Consider the following 22,650-nt stretch of genomic DNA (forward strand, 5'->3'; position numbering starts at 1 on the left):
TAACTACCTTTCTCTCAAGTGTTTTGTTTATATCACCGCTCTTCTCCCTGAACGTCCCTGTTCCTCCCTACCTAGTTTGAAATTGGGGTCCAGTTTGACTCCTTGTTTTGCTTTACCTTCTACATGCACATTTCAGGTCCTTTGCCTCTGTCTCCACCTTCTTCTTGTCTAGTGCTGTTGTCTTAGTTTCATTCTTGGGCCCTTTTCACTCATCCGATGCACTAAATTTAAATTTTCTGAAACCAGCTGTGGCTTTCCCTTTACTTCTAGGGTAAATTACAGAAACCCATTACTTGTAGGGTAAGTTGCAAACTCTTTAGCCTGACTATTTAGGGCCTTTCTTCATTTGAAGAGGCCTTTCATTGCTAACTGGTCATCTCCCTGAGCCACCAATTCCAGCCAAACTGGTTTCCATTCCTTGTCCTCTTTCTTCTGCAACATCTGTCTAAATCCATGCTGTCCTTTAGGCCTCTCCTTGTCTAGGACCATTGAAGCTTATGGCTCTTTAAATTCCCACAGAGGGCCTTTAATTTGGCAACTCATTACGGGCAGTTTTATACCACGGCCTTTACCTGATGTATTCACCTGGGTTCTATTTGAGGATAGGTGGCACCTGCACACAGTGTAGGCAGTGGTTGGCGAGTGAATCTCTTGGGTGTGCCTTGTAGGTAAAACTTCACAGATTTACTGAATCCACATCTCTTTGGCCACAGTGATTGCAGTCTTGGCAACCAGGACAGTTAACCTTCTTTGTTTCTCTGTGCTGAAGGCCTGTGCACTTGGCTCTTCATGCCGCCTCTATTTGGGGAAGGTATCCTTGCTGTTGCAGAGGGTCTATAATGCCAGGCAAAGGAGCTGGCCTTTGAAATGAGTAAGAAGGGGTGAGGATGGGGATGGGAATGGGAGAAAGTTTAAAAAGAGGGGAAGGACATGATGTATGCAGCTCTTCTTTTCCTGTGATCTGGATCATTCTCTGTTGACTCAGGCTGTTTGGGGCTTACATTCACACCCAGAGCAGTGTTCGGACTCATGGGTCTGAGGTCTGCTGGAGGGTCTGAGGCTGCCCCGGTAACGACTGGTGATCATAGACCTCCTGCCATTGTTACTCCTACAACGCCCACTCGGGTGATGCCCCTAGCTAGAAGCTGAGAGGGCCTGTGCCATCCCTGAAGGGGACAATTCCAGCCCCCAGTTGAGGAAAGGAGACCCTGTGACTTCTGACCCTACGTTGTAGTAACGTCAATCCTTGGACACTGGTAGAGTTTGGTTTTGATGTTTCTGCTATGGTTTCAGCCACTGTCCCTGTAGCCCTCATTTAGATGGAGTAGCTGGCTTTGTTCCTTTTTTAGGTGGCTCTAAAAAACTTGAAGCTTGACATCTTATTCTTCCCTTAGCTGTCTCCTTCCAGAACTGAGTAATTCTAGCCTCTTTCCCCTCCTTTTGGCCGGGGGATTGATGTATTGCCTCCTCTCTGACAGAAAGTTGTACAAGCGCTATGCCTTCCTGCGCTGTGACGACGAGAAGGAGCAGTTCCTCTATCACCTCCTCTCTTTCAATGCCGTCGATTACTTTTGCTTCACCAATGTCTTCACAACTATCCGTGAGTAGCCCTGTGCTCCCCACTAGCCTTCACAATGCCGATCTTCATGAGCCTGCTAGCGCACTGTCCCTTTTTTTAAAGAAAGAAGATTGTCACTTGTACTTTCAATTTGCCTTTTGTTTCTGTAGGAGAGAGGTACATTTGCCGTCTGTGGAAGTTGTTTTTTCTCTGAAGCTTCTTGTTCTTGTTCTGAACTGGGGAGCTCAGTCTTTTTGGCCATCATGTTGTCACTGTTGTCCTAGGCACTGCTCTGGGGGCCTAAGGCGATGAAGGTGGAGTGGAGTTGGATGGCGTGGTGAAGTTCACTGCCCTCTTTGCACACCTGTAAAGAAATCTCCCTTTTGTTTTGCGCTCAGAGAGTGATACAGCATCCCAGAAGGTTTTAGACCAGCACACAGGGAAAAATTACTCTTCCTGAAGTAACAACTCCAGGTTGCAGTGGGAGATTTGGGTTCAGGCTCTGCTCTGCCCTAACTCATTAGGTTTCTGTGAGCAGAGTTGACCCCTTCTGTGGGCCTGTCTCCCTATTTGCAGAGTGAGGAAGGAGGGTTCAGTATGGTCCAAGGAAGCTTTTGGAGCCTCATCTTCCTTTGGTACCAGGATGCTTTTTTCCTTGGGGATTAGTCTCTGACTTTGCCCCATGGCTAGTTGTTTGACCCGTGACTCAGCAGCCTCAGCAGCATGGACTCTTGTTCCTGTATGACACCCATCCTCCTTCTCAGAGAGGAGTGTTGTAGGCTGCAGGAGAAGCAGTACTGGACTGGAACTTAGGAGACTCACAGGAAACTATTTCCCTGTCAGTACCTCAGAAAGAACATTATAGGACCTCGCTGGAGATTGTTGTTAGAGTTCATGAGATGATAGATTGAAAAGTGCTCTGAAAAGCAATTCAGTACAACACAGAATTGGTGATATTATTTGATGAACAAATTCACTTAGCCTCCGAGCCTGCAGATGGGCTTGGATCTTTGATTATGGGTGGTAACCCTGAGAGGAGCGAGACTGAGGGTAGGATTGGCTGATACTCTAAGCCTGCCAGAGACTAGGTGCTGGGATCTGCTGCTCCTGGCTCTGCTTAGGCTGGTACAACAGGGGATCCAACCATGCCAGCACACCTGGGCAGGCAAGTCAGGGCCCTTTCAGGTATGGCGGGATTCCTGATCCCCCTCAATGCCTTTGTGGCTTCCCCCAAACAGTGATTCCGTACCATATCCTGATTGTACCGAGCAAGAAGCTGGGGGGCTCCATGTTCACCGCCAACCCATGGATCTGCATTTCGGGAGAACTGGGTGAGACACAGATCCTGCAGATTCCCAGGAACGTGTTAGAGATGACATTCGAGGTATGTGTTATCCAGGGATCACAACCCCAGGCTCTTGGGGATCTGAGTCTGCAACAGTGCTTATGGAGGCTTTCTGCAGGGTTTTATGGTGGTCTTGCTTTTATAATGTTAATGTATTAGCACAGTTGACCTGTCCTGGGATGATCAGAGGACAGAGCCAAGGGTTGACCCAAGAATGGGGGAGCCTGCCCTGTCTCTGACTCGAAGGCACTTCACTGTCTGGATTTGCATAACTCCCTGCCCTTGGCATGTTCAGAAGTCACAGAGACTTCTGAATCTCAGACTACCGTCCCACTTCCAGACCCTTCTGCATGTAGGCCCTTTTCTTCCTTTGGGTAGTAGCATGTTCTTTCTTAATCATTCCCCATCAGTGAGAGTGCTGGACCCCCAGCCTTGGTGGTAGGGGAGTCATGTGCTCATCCATGTAGATACTAAGGGACCAGGTTGCAGGCAGCCTGTCAGATCTGTACCTCTGAGTAGTGCCTCTCTGTTCTCTTATCTTCTTGACCTACCTGCCTTCTTTTTTTGGCTGTTCTTTCACAGTGCCAGAACTTGGGAAAGCTCACGACGGTACAGATAGGCCATGATAACTCTGGGTTATATGCTAAATGGCTGGTGGAGTATGTGATGGTCAGGAATGAGATCACAGGACATACCTACAAGTAAGTGTTCCTCACCTGTGCCCTGAGATAGTGGGGTAAGGTATACCAGGGGCTGGGTTTGATGCCTGGGTATGTGGAGTTCCCAAGGAGATCTTTTAGGTCATGGTAGACTGGGGTACTTCCTGTTTGGCTCTGCTTCATGCACCTGAAAAGAAACAGAAGGAGGGTTTTCCAGACTAAGACATCCGATGTTGGTGTACACAGGTTCTAGGCCACCCATCATTCAGGTGTCTTCCCCAATGATGCACAGTGGGGCGGATGAGCAGGGCCTTGAGGAACCCCAGCCTGGTTTCAGAGCCTGTCTCGAGGGATTGGCTCAAAAGATGGCTTTTGCTGAGCAGCAAGGGGAGGAGCTGGCAGCTCTGACAGGCCATTGCTTGACCTTTAGGTTCCCATGTGGTCGGTGGTTGGGGAAGGGCATAGATGACGGGAGCTTGGAGCGGGTCCTGGTTGGGGAGTTGCTCACATCCCAGCCTGAGGTGGACGAGAGGCCGTGCCGGACCCCGCCCCTGCAGCAGTCCCCCAGCGTCATCCGGAGGCTCGTTACCATCTCACCCAACAACAAGCCCAGTAAGTGGGAGGAGGGGCTGGGCCCTCATGCCCTGCAGGTGGGGAATGTGGGCAGATGTCTGGGACCCTAATGTGTGAGTCCATACCCTAGCCTGTGCAGCTGCCTTGGGTATCTGTCACCCTCCTCTCATGAATCTGTGTGTGTGTGTCAGGGGGTGTCACACTCCTTAGAGGCTTCTGCAGCCTGGCCTAGGTCCTCTGTACTATTTATATATGATTCTAGAGAGTGAGAGGTCTACCTTCTGGCCTTCTCCTTCCTTGTTCTTGGGCCTCACAGCCAAGTCTTGGCCCTCTTTTGGTTGCTAAAAGTTCCAGGGTAAAATGGAAAATAAACTTACCCTGCCTCTTTTAGAGATGGATCTCTGAGGTGACTCTGAAAAGCTTTTGCTTTTCCCCAAGATTTTAGGAAGGGCTACCTCAACAAAGTCGAATGGGCAAGAGCCACTCTTCCTAGGGTCCAGTCCAGGCTATCCTGCCTCTCTCATGTGCCCTGCCTATGTCCTCAGTCTTGTGCTCAATCAACTAGGCATTGTTAGCCTCTGAGATTGGTTAGGGATGTCCGCTTGATTTTTGTCAGAGCTGAACACCGGGCAGATCCAGGAGTCCATCGGGGAGGCAGTCAATGGCATCGTGAAGCACTTCCATAAGCCTGAGAAAGAGGTGAGCCTTCCTGTCCTCCAACCCAGGGCTTTATATTGAACGAGAGAGAATAATCTTTTTCCAGGCCCATGTAGTGTGGACAACCTGGAGTCTACAGTGTGTGCCCCTCGGGGTCTCTGCCAACTTCGGATTACCCTGTTTCCTTACACACTAATGACCCAGTAGAGTCCCTTGGGCCTCTAATGAGCAGTGTATTTTCCTGTCTTCTTCTGGATTTTCCTGGATCTCCCTGAACAATGGTCACTCTGGCTTTGTCCCTGTCGTGGGGACCCAGATCCATCCATCTGTTCAGCAGCTACACACTGGCAGCTGCTCTGTGCTCCTCACTGTGCCAGGTGCTGGGGAGACAAACAAGGTCCCAGCCAGGCTTTTGCTGCTCTCCCAGCTGTGGGCTCTGGTTTTGGGGAAGCAGTGGTGGGAAGACAGCTTGGCTGAGGCAAGCCTGGCATTCTCTTATTTCTTTACATAGCGAGGCAGTCTGACGCTATTGCTCTGTGGAGAATGTGGCCTTGTCTCGGCCCTGGAACAGGCTTTCCAGCATGGATTTAAATCTCCCCGGCTCTTCAAAAATGTCTTCATTTGGGATTTCCTGGGTGAGTTGAGCCAGGGTATGAAGGTGGGAAAAGTATGCAGAGACATGAGGACTCACCCACACACTGTGGGTGCTGACCACTGGGGTCTGAGGTGCAGAAGCCAAACCAGGTGACTCTCAAATTAGATCTAGTTTTGTTTGCTCTGGCTTTTCTTGATGGCTTAGAAACAAGTCCTCACACTTTTTCCTTGTAGACTCAAAAGGCCAGTTGATAGTATTTGGAGCCCAACCCCTGTGATGTACCCACTTGGAGAATTTTCATACAAGAACCTTTTCCCTTAAGGGTGTTTTTCTTTCTTCTTTTTTTAATCTTCAGACTAGGGAAAAGACCATCTTTATATCAAGAACCACGTAAGGAAATTTAAAACATAAGAATAGGGACCTTATATTTTGACATGTGACCAGTGATGTCAGAACATTCATGTTGCATTAAGTTACCTGCATCAACATGGAGAGACCCATGGGACATGGGACTTGCCTGCAGGACAGTCAGGGATAGATTGGTTTTGAGAGTCTTTGTCACTGGGAAGCTTTTCTGCTCTTCACAGAAAAAGCACAAACCTATTATGAGACTTTGGAGCAGAACGAACTTGTCCCTGAGGAAAACTGGCACACAAGGGCCCGGAACTTCTGCCGCTTTGTTACCGCAATCAATAACACTCCCCGGAACATAGGCAAGGATGGCAAGTTTCAGATGCTGGTGTGCTTGGGAGCCAGGTACTGCAACTGCGTGGCCCCAAGCTTCAGAGGTGGTGTCGGGGGCCTAGCGTGCAGGGTGGGGTGGGGAGCGGCTAATGACTGGAGACCCTTGGGCAAGGGAGGCCTTGGAGACCCTGAATTTCCCTGTATGAAGCATATGTGTGGGGATGAGAGTTTGTGTAACTGGGTGGGGGCCCATTTTGATAGGGAGGAATAAAACCATCCCACTGGTGAGATTTGAAGCAGAGTCTATCTAGTCATTCCTTCAGCAAACATTTGGATGTGTCAAGCATTATGTAAGGCAGGGGGAATGAGCTGAATAAAACATGGTCCCTACCGTTTAAAAGTTTACATGTCCAAATTAAAGATGGTTCAAGACAGAAGGTTGTGAGAGTCCCAAAAGGAAGCATGCATTCATAGTTACACTGAAACTGTAGAGGAGAAAGATCAGAGAAAGGAGGAGGTGGTATCTGAGGCTTAGAAGTGGGGAGGGAGTTTGAAGCAGACAGAATTAGCAGAGAGGTCCTAAAGGAAGCAAAAGACATGCAGTTAGGAAATAACAGGTTAACATGGGAAGGGCAGTCGTAGGAAACAGTTGAAAGGAGGATAGGAGCCTTGGGAGCTGGGGCAGAGAATCCTTCCATATTAGGACAGAGTTGTTTAATCAGGGCACTGAAATAATATGAGTTTGATACCATGGATGGTTATACATCAGAGTGGGAAGATTGTTAGGGGCTGTTCCTGTGTGTCAGGTGAGAGCGTGAAGGCCAAATAAATGTAAGGCAGTGGTTTATTTGGGCCAAGGAAGGCATAGTAGTTAAAAACAGACTCTGGAACCAGATTCACTAGGTTCATATTCTCAGATCAGCCACTCACTAGCCATATGAACTTGGACAAGCTACTTAATCTCTATCTACCTCAATTTCTTCATCTATAAAGTAGGGATAATAATAACACTGATAGCACTTACCTCATGTCATCGGGTTGTTATGAAGGTTAAAGCTCTTAAAACAGTATCTGGCACATGCCAAGTACTATGTGGATGTGAGCTCTTAGGATTAGTTCTGGTGGTGATAGCTGTGGGGAGGACTGATGCTCTGGGAGATTGGCTGTTGAGATGGAAGAGGTGGTGCTGACTGGACCTCATGTCTGGCTGGGGTTTAGGGAACTGGGGGAAGTGGGGGGGGGGGGCAGAGGAGGATGTGTGGACCTGGTGGCAGGTAACTAGGTCAACTTGGGTCAGGTTGGGTTGGTGTCCCTGGGGCTTAGTCCCTAGCAGGAGCCTTTTAAACCATGTAAGGCCTCTTTGCCAGGCACTGTTGGGAGAAGGGGCTGGGGTAGTTATCTACTTTTCCAGCCTCAGACTTTGTTCAAGGAATGATGGAGCAAGTTTCCCCCTTGATCTTGTACTAACTGTCTCCCTTCCCCTTCCCTTCTGATCCGCCCGGACTGACCCTTCCCTGCCAGAGATCATCTTCTACACCATTGGATCGCCCTGCTGGCCGACTGCCCCATCACCGCACACATGTATGAGGATGTGGCGCTGATCAAAGACCACACACTTGTCAATTCCTTGATCCGCGTGCTGCAGACATTGCAGGAGTTCAACATCACACTGGAGACGTCCCTTGTCAAGGGCATCGACATCTGACCTCCCAGCACCAGCTAGCAGCAGGACTGAGAGAGACTCACCCTGCAGCTCTGACCCTTCTTCCCAAGAGGATTTGAGCAAGTTATGCAGGAGGCAGGAGATGTACACTCACTGTAAAAAGAAAAGTAGAGGATTTTTGGAATAAATAATCTATTTTAGAGTTTATTTGCTGATTTGCTTTTTACACACTTTCATGTGAAAGAGTGATAGGGAGAGGGAGACGAGGTTGGTGCCGCTTATTTTGAAGCTGGTGCCCTCCCTCGCCATGGCCGCATGCTGGGAGCCTGCGGCCTCCCCGGACTGAGCCAGCGGCATGCGGGCGGAGCAGCTCTGCTTCCTCACCCGCGCCTGGTCATGAGGCCATTCCACGTTGTTTTTAAACTAATGTTTTCTATATTAACATTGTTATGGATACTTGGCTTTCACAGGCCACACACAGGTGTGCTGAGCAGGAAGCCCCAAGCTCCAATCAAAGGGATTTTTAGTAGTGCCTCTTGAGCACTGATGAGTCAGTCCCACATCTTTTCTTTTTTTGTCAGTATTATTTGGAACGGAGACATGCCGGGATGCACCATCGTGCAGAAGATCACGTTTCCTCTTGGCACACAGCTGCACGAAAGTAAACATAAGCATGTTTTAACAGGTTTTCGTTTTCTTTTTTTTCCTCTTATTTATTTAACCCTCCATTGTGTGTTTTAAATCTTTTTTTCTTTTTTCATTTTTTTTTTAAGGAAGGAAAAAGCTTGTCACAGTCTAACTGGCTATGTTATTATTGTTAAATTTATGTTGTTTTGCAACCTAGAAACCAGCTACAATATGGCCCACTTAATAAAACACCTGAAACAAAACTGCATGGATCCCTGACTTTTATGGGGGTTTGTGAGCAGTGGGTGGTGGGGGATACAGTTTGGTCCGTGTGAGAAACCAGTGTGAGAGGCGTCGCATTGCCTAGGCTCCTTCCTCAACTGCCCAGGGTGCCCTCTCAAGGCCTGGCGGCTCCTGGGTCCTTTCTGTTGGAGCACCAGGAGCTTTCCCAGTTTTTTTAACGCAAATGGCTATTTGAGAAGGATGCAGTTAAGGGTTATTTTCCCACTCCACAGAAGACGAGACTGAGGCACAGAGGGTAAGGGACCTGGTCAAGGTTGCAAAGATTGTCAATTGACAGAGACAAGGTGAGATATTTCTTGAAGGGTAAGGAAAACCAGGGATGGGAACATAGGGTATGAGATCCTGTCTTCTCTCAGGGGGGAAAAAAAGCTTTTTCTTGAGAGAAGGATTTGTTTTCCCCAGGATGGTGGGTAGTAGATCTTTATGAGGTACCTGAGAACTAGCTTCCTTCAACCATACCACTTTTTCAGGAAGTTTCAGAACTGTGGCTTGGTCAGGTAGAGGGCCTCAAACCAATTAATGTTCTCTTTTATCCTTCCCCAATTTTGCCTGTATGTTTTCCCTGCCCGGATGGAATGCATCCCCTGCTGCCTACTTCCTGTTCATGGTTCATGGTCACTTTAGGAGTCAGTCACCCACTATGAAGCCTTCCCTAATCCTCCGTGGATACAGTTAATCATTCTATCATTGTGCTCCTGTAGTTGCTTAAATGCTGGTACCTCCTCTCTGGGTTATTGCTGCTTTCACGTTGGGTCCTCTCCTCGGGCTGTGAGATCCTGGAGGGTCCAAGAGGGTCATTCATTCATCTTCATCCCTGGTGACTGGCTGGCAGTGAGTGCCCAGGTAAGGCTTTCTGAAGAGGTGAGGAAAGGGCCTGGAGGCTCTGAGGACAGCTGCAGTGCAATATCCTGCCAGCAGGGGGTGTGAGTGGGCCATAGGAGTCTGCAGTGTTTTGGAAGTTGGGGAGGTATGCAGCGGGCGGGAAGGGAGATTCCTGGCTGGGCAAGAAGGGCAGCACAGAACTCACTGCATGTATGTCTGTTGTGGGCCTAGGCCAGAGATGACTGTAAGCCAGGTGCTTTACTCACATACTTCTCCCTTTTCCTTACACCCCTGTGAGACAAATGTAGCTTATCACTGGTTTATAGCAAGGAAATTGAATGTCAGAGAAGTTTAGTTACTTGCCCAAGGCTACTACATCTGCTAAGTAGTTTGCATGGAGAAGCTTGTGGGTTTTCCACTGACAACTACTACTTGATTCAGGTCTCTGCTCGGATGTCCTCAGAGACACCCACCCTGAGCACTCTAAAATACCGACAAGTCCCATCAGTCACTTTTATTCCCTTATTCTACTTTATTTTCCTTCCTAACACCTGCAGCCATTGTACTAATTATTTGCCAATTCTCAATGTTAGATTTATGAGGGAAGGACACAGTCTGTTCAGAAAGTAGCGGTTGGCACAAGGTAGATACCCAGTAAGTTTCTGTGGAATAAATGAATTCATTGGCAGTGGTTAAGATGACAGACTATGGAACTAAAAGTTCTTCAGTTAAATCACTGCACTGCTAATGTGACCCAGAGCAAGATACTAGTTCCCGAACCTCCATTTACTCACCATCTGTAAAATGGGAATGATAGTAGTGCCTGCATCAAAGGATTGTTGTGATTGCTAGCTGACTACACAATGGGTCAGGTGTGCAGTAAGTGCTAGATGAATCTTGGTTGTTGTTATTGCCCTTTTGTATCAAGCCCTGGCTCCAGACTGAGACCCAGATACCCACACTCCACCCCCCATCCTCAAGGAACTCAGAGGCCAGTGCCACTGTGGAGGAGTATGACACCAGGGAAGGTATTGACCATGAGCTGTGCTTAGGATGGGGGATTGTCAGAGGGAGTGGATGTTGCTTGTAGTGAGAATAGCGTAAGCAAAGGTGTGCAGACGTGAAGGAGCCAGCCAGATTGAGACACTCGGGGATGTCTAGTGCCAGAATCAAGTCCGAGACCGAGAGGAGAGCAGATTTGTAGGTTCCACATCCATAAAGTAGAGGAGAGAAGGAAAAGACTTTATCAGTGCTCGGTAGATGTGGATCGAAGAAAAGACCACCCGAACCAGAGTCGTGTCACTTGTGTGTGGCATTCCTAGTATACGCTTGCACTTGTGAAGATGAGTCCTGCTGCTTTGAGCCCTCTGGGGATCTGAGACATGGAAACCTGTAGTCGGAGCACAACTGCTGGACTGAGGCGTGGCAGCTGCGTGTTTCAAGTGCAGTGTGTGGCCTGAAAGACCACGGACAACACACAACCGACTCACCCCAGGGCAGTGCCTTATGTCTCAGGGAATAAGGGGAGGAATCTCTTTAAGGCAATCTAGGAGAGCTTCTCCTTTATCTTCTTCCAGCTTTTAGGTGCTGATTACTGGAGCCAGTACTCATGCCAGTTAGAGTTAAATGACCCTTTATGTGCTGAGGGGTCTGACTTGTACAACTGTCCAGTTGGTCACAGTTCTGTGTGGTGGGGGCACAGCACCTAGCACTTAGTTATGGGCTTTAATGGAGGCTGCTGGCGGCCTCAGCAAAACTGCAGGAGCAACACCCCTTCCAGCAGACGTTGCTGAGAAGGTGAGTGTCAACCATGTTTTAGAAATTAAGGCTCTCTTGGGGCCACCTATCTGTCTGCTCCTTCTCACAGCTAATTCTGCTATGAATGCCTCACTTTCTACTGTTTTGTTTTATAATCTGCAGATCCTTTTTGGAATGATGTGTGATTTAACAGAATAGGCGTGTTTAGTAGTTCAGTATTTCAAGGACACTTGAGTTAACTGCCTCTCCAGCAGCCCTGGGTAGATCAAGTGCATTCAGTTCAAGTGCTACCTGCTTTGGCTTTTGTACCTGCTCTAATTCAGGGCTTCTCAGACTCTGAGATTTCAGGGACTGATGAATAAACAAGCATGCAGCTCAGTGAATTATTGAAGAGTGAATACCCTTGTAACCACCACCAGATCTAAAATAGAGCTTAAGTCAGCCTTCCTAGAGTCCTCCTTGTTCCTCCTCCCAGTCTCCGCCTTCTCCTTCCTTCCAACTTTGTGACTTTATATTAACCACTTCCTTGAGTTTCTTTATTGTTTTATCACCCAAGTGTACATCCCTACACACTATAGTAAGCAAATTGGTTTCCTTTTTAACTTGATACATCTATTAAGTCCCTTTTAGTCTAAAGGGTTCTCTCTACCCCTTCCTTTTCCTTACAGTTTATCTCTTGAAGAACCTGGGATGTATGATCTGTAGTTTCCCACAGGCTTGATTTTGCTAATTCCATGCTGGTGGTACAGTTCAATGCGCTCCTTTTTGCATTTGCTATAAAGCAGCAGCTAGAGCCAAGGACCTGATTTGCCTCCAGATTGATCCTTTTGAGGAGACTTTAGGTGGTACGGTATTTGTTTATCAGGAGGCACATCATGACTGGTGTTCACTTTTTTTTGATGTTAGCAGCTATCATCCTGTAAGTCATTCCCTGGGGGGAGGGTGGTGGTTTGCAACTTAGGGATGTTCTAATCTATCATTTTGTTTTATTTATTAGGTGGAATAATTTTATAAGGAGATGCTGCCCTTCATGTATTTGATTTCTCAGTAGAGTTTATAGGAAAGGCAGGGTAAGTGCTTAATTCTTTCCTTTTATTAACTTCCAAGATAATGTACTGGGATGGTTCCCAGTTATACTCAGAAGGTGGCTATTTTTTAAAACACATTGTTATGAACTCACAGACTTAACATGTGTCTGGTGAGTTTCATTCCTTTGCGTTTGTTATCTCTATTGTCCCATCCTGGCAGTTGGGAGCCTCTTCAAATTGCCTCTCAAGTTGTTTGACATGACCCTGGTGGTTGCTTTGTGGAATTTCAAGACATCCCAGGCTCATTTTATATGTTTTCTGTCTCAGGCTTGGAATCAGCTGTTTGTCTGAGAAGCCCTGGGATTTGCATATGTTTTACCCATTCCCACTGCCTCCTGTTGTTAAGGCTCAATTATCTCTGCCAAGTTGGTGACTCTTGTCTGCTGGTCCTCAGATGTAAGAAGTCCAAAGTACTCTGGTGGCAGGTGGTTCAATGCACTAGGACCTACAGAATGTAGCTCTGGCAAGACTGTGACTCTTCCAGGAACTAGTACTTCCAACTCTTCAGAACTTAAGAGTTGCAGATATGCAAGGGACAGTGTCCCTCAGTGGGTCCTGGAAATGATGGTAAGTGTGGCCACTCCTTCTGCCTCTTGGTTCCTAGACCCATGTAGTCTTCCTTAGGGACATAGCCCCACATAAAGGTCTTGGATGTAGTGCAAATACTAGATCCTGAAGGATGGCACCCAGATCTTTTTTTTTTTTTTAATTTTTTATTTATTTCTTATTTTTTTTATAAACATATACTGTATTTTTATCCCCAGGGGTACAGGTCTGTGAATCGCCAGGTTTACACACTTCACAGCACTCACCATAGCACATACCCTCCCCAATGTCCATAAACTCCCCTCCCGCTCTCCCAACCACCCCTCCCCCAGCAACCCTCAGTTTGTTTTGTGAGATTAAGAGTCACTTATGGTTTGTCTCCCTCCCAATCCCATCTTATTTCATTTATTCTTCTATCCCCCAACCTTCCATGTTGCATCTCCACGTCCTCATATCAGGGAGATCATATGATAGTTGTCTTTCTCCGATTGACTTACTTCACTAAGCATGATACCCTCTAGTTCCATCCACGTTATCGCAAATGGCAAGATTTCATTTCTTTTGATGGCTGCATAGTATTCCATTGTGTATATATACCACCTCTTCTTTATCCATTCATCTGTTGATGGACACCTAGGTTCTTTCCATAGTTTGGCTATTGTAGACATTGCTGCTATAAACATTTGGGTGCACGTGCCCCTTTGGATCACTGCGTTTGTATCTTTAGGGTAAATACCCAGTAATGCAATTGCAGGGTCATAGGGTAGTTCTATTTTCAACATTTTGAGGAACCTCCATGCTGTTTTCCGGAGTGGTTGCACCAGCTTGCATTCCCACCAACAGTGTAGGAGGGTTCCCCTTTCTCTGCATCCTTGCCAGCATCTGTCATTTCCTGACTTGTTAAATTTAGCCCTTCTGACTGGTGTGAGGTGATATCTCATTGTGGTTTTGATTTGTATTTCCCTGATGCCGAATGATGTGGAGCACTTTTTCATGTGTCTGTTGGGGATGGCACCCAGATCTTACAGATTCCTGCCTCATGTCATTGAAGCGAGTGCTTCCGTTGTGCCTTCAGTGGGCCATCCCGGTGTTCTCTGAGGTGGGTAGCTTCTGGGTGGCGTAGTGCATACATGACCAGTAAAAGTATATATGACTTAATGTTTTGAACCCACTCCCTAACTCACTCCAGTGTGAAGTGGGTGTGCTGGTTGGATGCTCTGCTGGATGCAGTTCCCTACTGGAGGATTCAGTGCTCTCTGAACATCTGGATATTGGTGCTGGCTGAGGTTCTGTGGGAAGAAAAAGCAAACTTATTCCCAGAATAGATCTCTGTCCCTGTGAGGATCAACTGCTGGCCCTGCCAGGATGCAAGGGGCCTGATGGAGTTGATCTGCCCCCAAGTGTCTGCTTGGGTTCCTCAAGGAATAGTGCTTTATCTGGGCTGAGCATTGGCCTCTTGCTGGCAGAGTAGACATTCTGAGGCAGTAGTAGCTAGAGCAGTTTTGGTATGTGGGGGTTTGTGCTCTTTGGCCTCTATGTGGCCTGCATCTCTCCCGCTGTGGCCAACTCCATTCCTATGCAGACTGTGCCAGTGACAAAGTGACTGACTGATTTAATCAACTTAGTTTTCAGTTCCTTTCGGTGGGGGATGCTCTCTGGTGTGTACTCATGTGTGATATAAAAGTCTTCATATTTTGTGTCTACTCCCAAATGTCCAGCCACATGCCCATACCCCAGACCTTCTTGTCTCCAGTCTTCCAGACCTTTTTCTTTCAGTCCTCAGACTAGCCAGCTAGACCTCTGGCCACTGCTCAGGAATGTATATGTAGTGTCCTATATATTGCTGTCTTTCCATAACCATTTGCAGCTCTGCTCCTTGGGAAGATTTCCCCTTGCTTCCCTTGTTTCTCACTATCTTTCAAGGCTGTCCCTGAATGTGACTGCCATGCAGCTGCTGTCCATTTCTGTATTCCACCCATCAGCAAACCAAGCTTGGTCACCATTTCCATTACATTTCCATTACAGTGAACTACTGATGCCTGCACCTGACTTCATGGTTTGGCAGAACCCAGTTCATAATGGGAAGTTCTTGATGTATTGTCACTTAATCCTCATGGTCAAGCATTTCATCCAAACCAGGGCCCAGTCATGTGCCTGGAGCTCTTTCTCAAAAGGTATATAAATCTCAGTTGTAGATGGCAGGGTTTTGCTCCAGAATCCTAGCATCCTGCTTTGTGATCCTTTCTAATTATTGGAACTGGATGAGATACATGGAATCTCATTAATTTTTCTTTTCTTATTTTTTTAAGGTTTTATTTATTTGTCAGAGAGAGAGCAAATGTACACACAAGCAGGGGGAGTGGCAGAGGGAGAAGCAGGCTCCCTGGTGAGCAAGGAGTCTGATGTGGGACTCAATCCCAGGACCCCAGGGTCATGACCTGAGCCAAAGGCAGACGCTTGACTGACTGGACCACTCAGGTGCCCCTAATTTTTCATATTAAAAAGATTTAGGGGTGCCTGGTGGCTCACTTTGTTGGGCAACCAACTCTTGATTTTGCTTCAGGGCATGATATCATTGTCGTGAGATGGAGCGCCACGTCGGGCTCTGCGCTCAGCATGGAGTCTGCTTGGGATTCTATCTCTTCTTCTGCCCCCTCCCACGTCATGCTTGCACACATTCTCTGTCTTTCAGAATAAAGAAGTGAAATATTTTTAAAAATATTAAATATATATATGCATATATATATATATATATACACATATATATATGGGATCGAGCCCCACGTCGGGTCCTCTGCTCAGCGGGGAGCCTGCTTCCTCCTCTCTCTGCCTGCCTCTATGCCTACTTGTGATCTCTTGTCTGTCAAATAAATGAATGAAATCTTTAAAAGAAAAATCTAGTATTAAAAAAAAAATCACTCACATGTTAAGTTCCAACTGTCATCAGTTCTGTGAAGACCCAATGCTATGAGAACCTAGGGGATTTGGCGTAGTCAGTGAGGTCAGGAGGACTTCCCTGAGGTTGAAGTTTGAAATTGACTGGGCAAATGAGGAGGAAAAGTGTTTATGTAGAGGGAGCAATGGTATGCCAAGTGTCTGTGCTGGGAAGGAGCAGAGAGCACAAAACTCAGAGGATGGAGCAGAGGATGGTGGGGAGTGTGGTGGGGAGGAAGCCAAGCAAGAGCTGGAGCCCATCTGTGCAGGGCCATGGAGACATTTACCTTTACTATTAGAGCCCTGAAAAGTCACGCAAGGGTTTCTGGAAGGTGGGTGACATGTTCAGATTTTCATTTTGAGGAAGGGATGTGAGCATCCCAGCTAGTGGCCAAAGGGGAGATGAGAGCAGCTTGGACTAGGGATGGTGGAGTTAAAGGGAAGGGGTTCTAGAGTTGCTTCAGAGGCAAGACTGAGAGGACCTGGTGATGGATTAGGTATGGGCTGAGGAAGAAGCATTGTCAAGCCTATCTCCTAGGCCTTAGGGTTACATAGTCTACACTAAAGTTCAGTATGCAGACTTGTGCGTGTAGCCAAGTTAAAATGTGTGAGATGGTGTGTGTAACTGTGCTTACTGGCTCACTCACCTGTGGGACACAGTCTAGTTGTTTTGAACTTCCTTTACTCATACTAATTCTGAGGGAGGTGGGGCTGGCGGAGCACATGAGAATCCTTGGAACTTGAGGTTCCTTCCTGCTGTTTCCTCCAGGGTAAGGCAGGCCATTTCTGCTTTGGCCCTCAGGCTGGAGTCACAGTGATCTCAACTTCCGAAGAGGCTTATTTTAGGGTCTGACCTTTAACTCGAGCCACACAGGCTGGACAGTTGCAACAACCTCGGAACTGCAGGATTAATCCCTGGAAGCTTGGTTTCAATTGCTTGATTGCTGACCCCAGAGCTGGGCCAAGAGCATCCCTGGACCAAACTGTGTGTTACTTTTCTTTCATCTTAGTTCACCTCTTGGTCCCTGATCTGCTCCATCTTTAGTAAGTTCTGGCTTTGGGGGCTAATAATACCTTCCCTACCTCTGTGGGCAGTTGTGGGCCAGACAACTTTTGGAATCTTTATATTGTACTTTCCAAAATGTTGTTGTTCTCATTGATGTTACAACTGAGACCCAAAAACATTGAACACATTAGGGACAGGCCTTCTATTAAAGAAACCTTTAGCCAAGATCTTGTAGGACTTTGTAAAAGCTTTCTGCTGTTAGGTTTGTGCGTATTTATTTCAGTTTTGGAGATTAGAGGAAACTCTGGTGAGAGCTGGAGTTGGGTGACCTCAGCCCACCATGGTAGCACACTTGGTTGTGCAGTTTGCTAAGCCTACCCCTGTAGCATGATGAGACAACATGAATTTATACAACTTTGTAGCAAAAAGCAATCAGAATGTTGAATTAAAATGGGTGCTTGGTTTTGTCTGCAACATATTTCAATTTACTGAATTCACAGAGGTGATTCTCTTGGGTAGTTCTTTGTTTAGAATAAGGTTGCTAAATCCCAAATGCAGGCTTTAATCTGGGAAGCTGAAGCAGCTAGTTTTCAGTCTTAGAATATTGGGTCCACAAACTCAAATAGGGTGACTTCCTGTTCTCAGTTTCTTCATATGTAAAATGAGCACATTAACTTCACGTTACTGGTGTGTACTGAAGATTGAAGGACCCAGCAAAGAAATGGTTTTCAAAAACAAGGCAGTAGCATTAGCCAAGAAGACTAAATAAAATGCATCCAAACTGAAAAAGAAGTAAAACTATCTGCGGATGATATGATCTTGTATTTAGAAAACCCCAAGGAGTCTATTAAAAACTGTTAGAACTAATAAATGAACTTAGTAAGGTTTCAGTACACAGAATCAGTATACAAAAATAGATTGTGTTTCCATAAAGGAGCAACAAACAAACTGATAATTAAATTAAGAAAACAATTTTATTGATAATAATATCAAAAAGAATAAAATACTTGGGAATTTTTAACAAAAGGAGTGGTAAAACCCATACTGTGAAAACTACCAAACATCACCAAAGGAAATTAATGGAGGCTTAAGTATATAGAATGATATCTATTTTCATGGATCAGAAGACTTAATATTGGTAATATGGTAGTATTCCCTAAATTGGCCTATAGTTCACTGCAATTTCTATCAGTACTCCATTTGACTTTGCAGAAATTGATAAGCTAATTCTAAAATTGATATGGAAATTCAAGGGATCCAGAAGAGCCAAAACAAGCTTGAAAAAGAAGAATAAATTTGGAGAACTCACACTTACCAGTTTCAAAACTTTACAAAACTACAGTAACCAATGCAGTGTGGTATTGACAGGGCAGTCATATACATCAGTGGAATAGAATTGAGTCCAGAAATACATACTTACATTTACAGTCAACTGATTTTTGACAAGTGTGCCAAAATAATTCAATGGAGAAAGAATAGTCTTTTTCAACAAATGGTATTGGGACAGCTGGGTATCAACATGCAAAGCAATAACATTGGCCCCCTACCTGGCATCACATACAAAAATGAACCCAAACTGGGTTTCAGGACAGGTGATGTATAGTTTCTTAGCTGGTCTGTTTCTTCTCTTCAAATTTTTTAAAATTTTATTTTAGAAAGAGGGAGAGAGCACAAGTGGGGGGGCAGAGGGAGAGGGAGAAGAAGAGAGAACCTCAAGCAGACTTCATGCTGAGTGCAGAGCCTGACTTGAGGCTCGATCCCAGGACCCTGAGATCATGATATGAGCCAAAACCAAGAGTCGGACACGTAACCAACCATGCAGGGATGCCCCCCATCCCTGCAAAGTGTTTTTCCTTTTCTTTTTAAAAAGATTTTATTTACTTGTTTGACAGAGAGAGAGCAGGAAGAGCAGAGGGAGAGGAAGAAGCAGACTCCCTGTAGAGCAAGGAGCCCAGTGTGGGACTTGATCCCAGGACCCTGGGATCATGACCTGAGCCGAAGGCAGATGCGTAGTCCTGAGAGGAAAATATATAGTGGTACAAGCCTTTCTCAAGAAACAAGAAAGGTCTCAAGTACACAACCTAACCCTACACCTAAAGGAGCTGGAGAAAGAACAAGAAAGAAACCCTAAACCCAGCAGGAGAAGAGCAATCATAAAGATCAGAGCAGAAATCAATGAAATAGAAACCAAAAAACCAATAGAACAAATCAAAGAAACTAGGAGCTGGTTCTTTGAAAGAATTAATAAGATTGATAAACCCCTGGCCAGACTTATCAAAAAGAAAAGAGAAAGAACCCAAATAAATAAAATCATGAATGAAAGAGGAGAGATCACAACTAACACCAACGAAGGCAGATGCTTTACCAACTAAGCCACCCAAGCATTCCAAAGTTATTCATTCATTTATTTATTTATTGTTTTTATTAACATATAATGTATTATTTGCCCCAGGGGTACAGATCCACGAATCATCAAGCTTACACACTTCACAACACTCACCATTTCACATACCCTCCCCAGTGTCCATAACCCAACAACCTTCTCCATACTCCACCTCCCCCCAGCAACCCTCAGTTTGTTTTGTGAGATTAAAGAGTCTCTTATGGTTTGTCTCTCTCCCAATCCCATCTTGTTTCATTTTTTCCTTCCCTACCCCCCAAACCCTACACTCTGCCTCTTAAATTATTCATATCAGGGAGATCATGTGATAATTGTCATTCTCTGATTGACTTATTTTGCTCAGCATAATACCCTCTAGTTCCATTCATGTCGTTACAAATGGCAAGATATCATTTCTTTTGATGACTGCATAATATTCCTTTGTGTATATATACCACCTCTTCTTTATCCATTCATCTGTTGATGGAGATCTAGGTTCTTTCCATAGTTTGGCTATTGTGGACATTGCTGCTATAAACATTTGGGTGCATGTGCCCCTTCAGATCACTACATTTATATCTTTAGGGTAAATACCCAGTAGTGTGATTGCTGGGTCATAGGGTAGCTCTATTTTCAACTTTTTGAGGAACCTCCATTCTGTTTTCCAGAGTGGTTGCACTAGCTTGCATTCCCACCGCAGTGTTGGACGATTCCCCTTTCTCCGCATCCTCTCCAACATCTGTCATTTCCTGCTTATTAATTTTAGCCATTCTGACTGGTGTGAGGTGGTATCTCATTGTGGTTTTGATTTGTATTTCCCTGATGCCAAGTGATGTAGAGCACTTTTTCATGTGTCTGTTGGCCATCTGGATGTCTTCTTTGCAGAAATGTCTGTTCATGTCCTCTGCCCATTTCTTGATTGGATTATTTGTTCTTTGGGTGTTGAGTTTGGTAAGTTCTTTATAGATTTTGGATACTAGCCCTTTATCTGATAATGTTGTTTGTGAAAATCATCTCCCATTCTGTCAGTTGTCTTTTGGTTTTGTTGACTCTATCCTTTGCTGTGCAAAAGCTTTTGATCTTGATGAAGTACCAATAGTTCATTTCTGCCCTTGCTTCCCTTGCCTTTGGCGATGTTTCTAGGAAGAAGTTGCTGCGGCTGAGGTCAAAGGGGTGGTTGCCTGTGTTTTCCTCAAGGATTTTGATGGATTCCTATCTCACATTGAGGTCTTTCATCCATTTTGAGTCTGTATTTGTGTGTGGTATAAGGAAATGGTCCAGTTTCATTCTTCTGCATGTGGCTGTCCAATTTTCCCAACACCATTTGTTGAAGAGACTCTTTTTTCCATTGGACATTCTTTCCTGCTTTGTCGAAGATTAGTTGACCATAGAGTTGAGGGTCTATTTCTGGGCTCTCTATTCTGTTCCATTGATCTATGTGTCTGTGTTTGTGCTAGTACCATACTGTCTTGATTATGACAGCTTTGTAATAGAGCTTGAAGTCTGGAATTGTGATGCCACCAACTTTGGCTTTCTTTTTCAACATTCTTCTGGCCATTGGGGTCTTTTCTGGTTCTATATAAATTTTACGATTATTTATTTCATTTCTTTGAAAAAAATGGATGGTATTTTGATAGGGATTGCATTAAATGTGTAGATCACTTTAGGTAATATAGACATTTTCACAATACTTGTTCTTCCAATCCAGGAGCATGGAGCATTTTTCCATTTTTTTTTTTTGTGTCTTCCTCAATTTCTTTCATGAGTACTTTATAGTTTTCTGAGTACAGATTCTTTGCCTCTTTGGTTAAGTTTATTCCTAGGTATCTTATGGTTTTGGGTGCAATTGTAAATGGGAACCACTCCTTAATTTCTCTTTCTTCTGTCTTGTTGGTGCAACTGATTTCTGCGCATTGATTTTATATCCTGACACTTTACTGAATTCCTGTACAAGTTCTAGCAGTTTTGGAGTGGAGTCTTTAGGATTTTCCACATAAAGTATCATATCATCTGCAAAGAGTGAGAGTTTGACTTCTTTCCTGATTTGGATGACTTTAATTTCCTTTTGCTGTCTGATTGCTGAGGCTAGGACTTCTAGTACTATGTTGAAAATGGACATCCCTGCCATGTTCCCTATCTTAGCAGAAAAGCTCTCAGTTTTTCTCCATTGAGAACGATATTTGCTGTGGGTATTTCGTAGATGGCTTTGATGATATTGAAGAATGTACCCTCTATCCCTACACTGTGAAGAGTTTTGATCAAGAAAGGATGCTGTACTTTGTCAAATGCTTTTTCAGCATCTATTGAAAGTATCATATGGTTCTTGTTCTTTCTTTAATTAATGTATTGTATCACATTGATTGATTTGTGGATGTTGAACCAACCTTGCAGCCCAGGAATAAATCCCACTTGGTCATGGTGAATAATCCTTTTAATATACTGTTGAATCCTATTGGCTAGTATTGGTGAAAATTTTCACATCTGTGTTCATCAAGGATATTGGTCTGTAATTCTCTTTTTTGATGGGGTCTTTGTCTGGTTTTGGGATAAAGGTAATGCTGGCCTTATAAAATGAGTCTGGCAGTTTTCCTTCCATTTCTATTTTTTTGGAACAGTTTCAGGAGAATAGAAATGAGTTCTTTAAATGTTTGGTAGAATTCCCCTGGGAAGCCGTCTGGCCCTGGGCTTTTGTTTGTTTGGAGATTTTTGATGACTGTTTCAATCTCCTTACTGGTTATGGGCCTGTTCAGGTTTTCTATTTCTTCCTGGTTCAGTTTTGGTAGTTTATATGTCTCTAGGAATGCATCCATTTCTTCCAGATTGTCAAATTCGCTGGTGTATAGTTGCTCATAATATGTTCTTATAATTGTTTGTATTTCTTTGGTGTTGGTTGTGATCTCTCCTCTATTGTTCATGATTTTATTTATTTCGGTCCTTTCTCTTTTCTTTTTGATAAGTCTGGCCAGGGGTTTATCAACCTTATTAATTCTTTCAAAGAACAAGCTCCTAGTTTCATTGATTTTTTCTACTGTTCTTTTGGTTTCTATTTCATTGATTTCTGCTCTGATCTTTGTGATTTCTCTTCTCCCGCTGGGTTTAGGCTTTCTTTGCTGTTCTTTCTCCGACTCCTTTAGATGTAGGGTTATTGTATACTTGAGACCTTTCTTTTTTCTTGAGAAAGGCTTGTATTGGTATATACTTTCCTCTCAGGACTGCCATTGCTGTGTCCCACAGATTTTGGAACAGTTGTGTTTTCATTATCATTTGTTTCCATGAATTTTTTCAATGCTTCTTTAATTTCCTGGATGACTCATTCATTCTTTAGTAGGATGCTCTTTAGCCTCCATGTATTTGAGTTCTTTCCAACTTTCCTCTTGTGATTGAGTTCTAGCTTCAGAGCATTGTGGTCTGAAAATATGCGGGGAATGATCCCAATCTTTTGGTACCAGTTG

General features: G+C 44.9%; 1 protein-coding gene across 2 annotated transcripts in view; it reads left to right on the plus strand.

Moving 5' to 3' along the window:
- The window catches only part of DENND5A (DENN domain containing 5A), a 102,163-nt gene extending 93,545 nt beyond the window's left edge, over window positions 1–8,618 (plus strand). For both annotated transcript variants that reach the window (XM_046016036.1, XM_046016035.1), the window contains 8 exons: window positions 1,479–1,600; window positions 2,797–2,942; window positions 3,486–3,604; window positions 3,993–4,174; window positions 4,752–4,834; window positions 5,304–5,427; window positions 5,975–6,143; window positions 7,593–8,618. In XM_046016036.1, coding sequence (XP_045871992.1) covers window positions 1,479–1,600; window positions 2,797–2,942; window positions 3,486–3,604; window positions 3,993–4,174; window positions 4,752–4,834; window positions 5,304–5,427; window positions 5,975–6,143; window positions 7,593–7,776 — 1,129 coding nt within the window. In that variant the 3' untranslated portion in view covers window positions 7,777–8,618. The remainder of the gene's footprint in view (window positions 1–1,478; window positions 1,601–2,796; window positions 2,943–3,485; window positions 3,605–3,992; window positions 4,175–4,751; window positions 4,835–5,303; window positions 5,428–5,974; window positions 6,144–7,592) is intronic.
- Window positions 8,619–22,650: the final 14,032 nt, after the last annotated feature.

Source organism: Meles meles, chromosome 8 (assembly GCF_922984935.1).
Source record: "Meles meles chromosome 8, mMelMel3.1 paternal haplotype, whole genome shotgun sequence".
Classification (NCBI taxonomy): Eukaryota; Metazoa; Chordata; class Mammalia; order Carnivora; family Mustelidae; genus Meles; species Meles meles.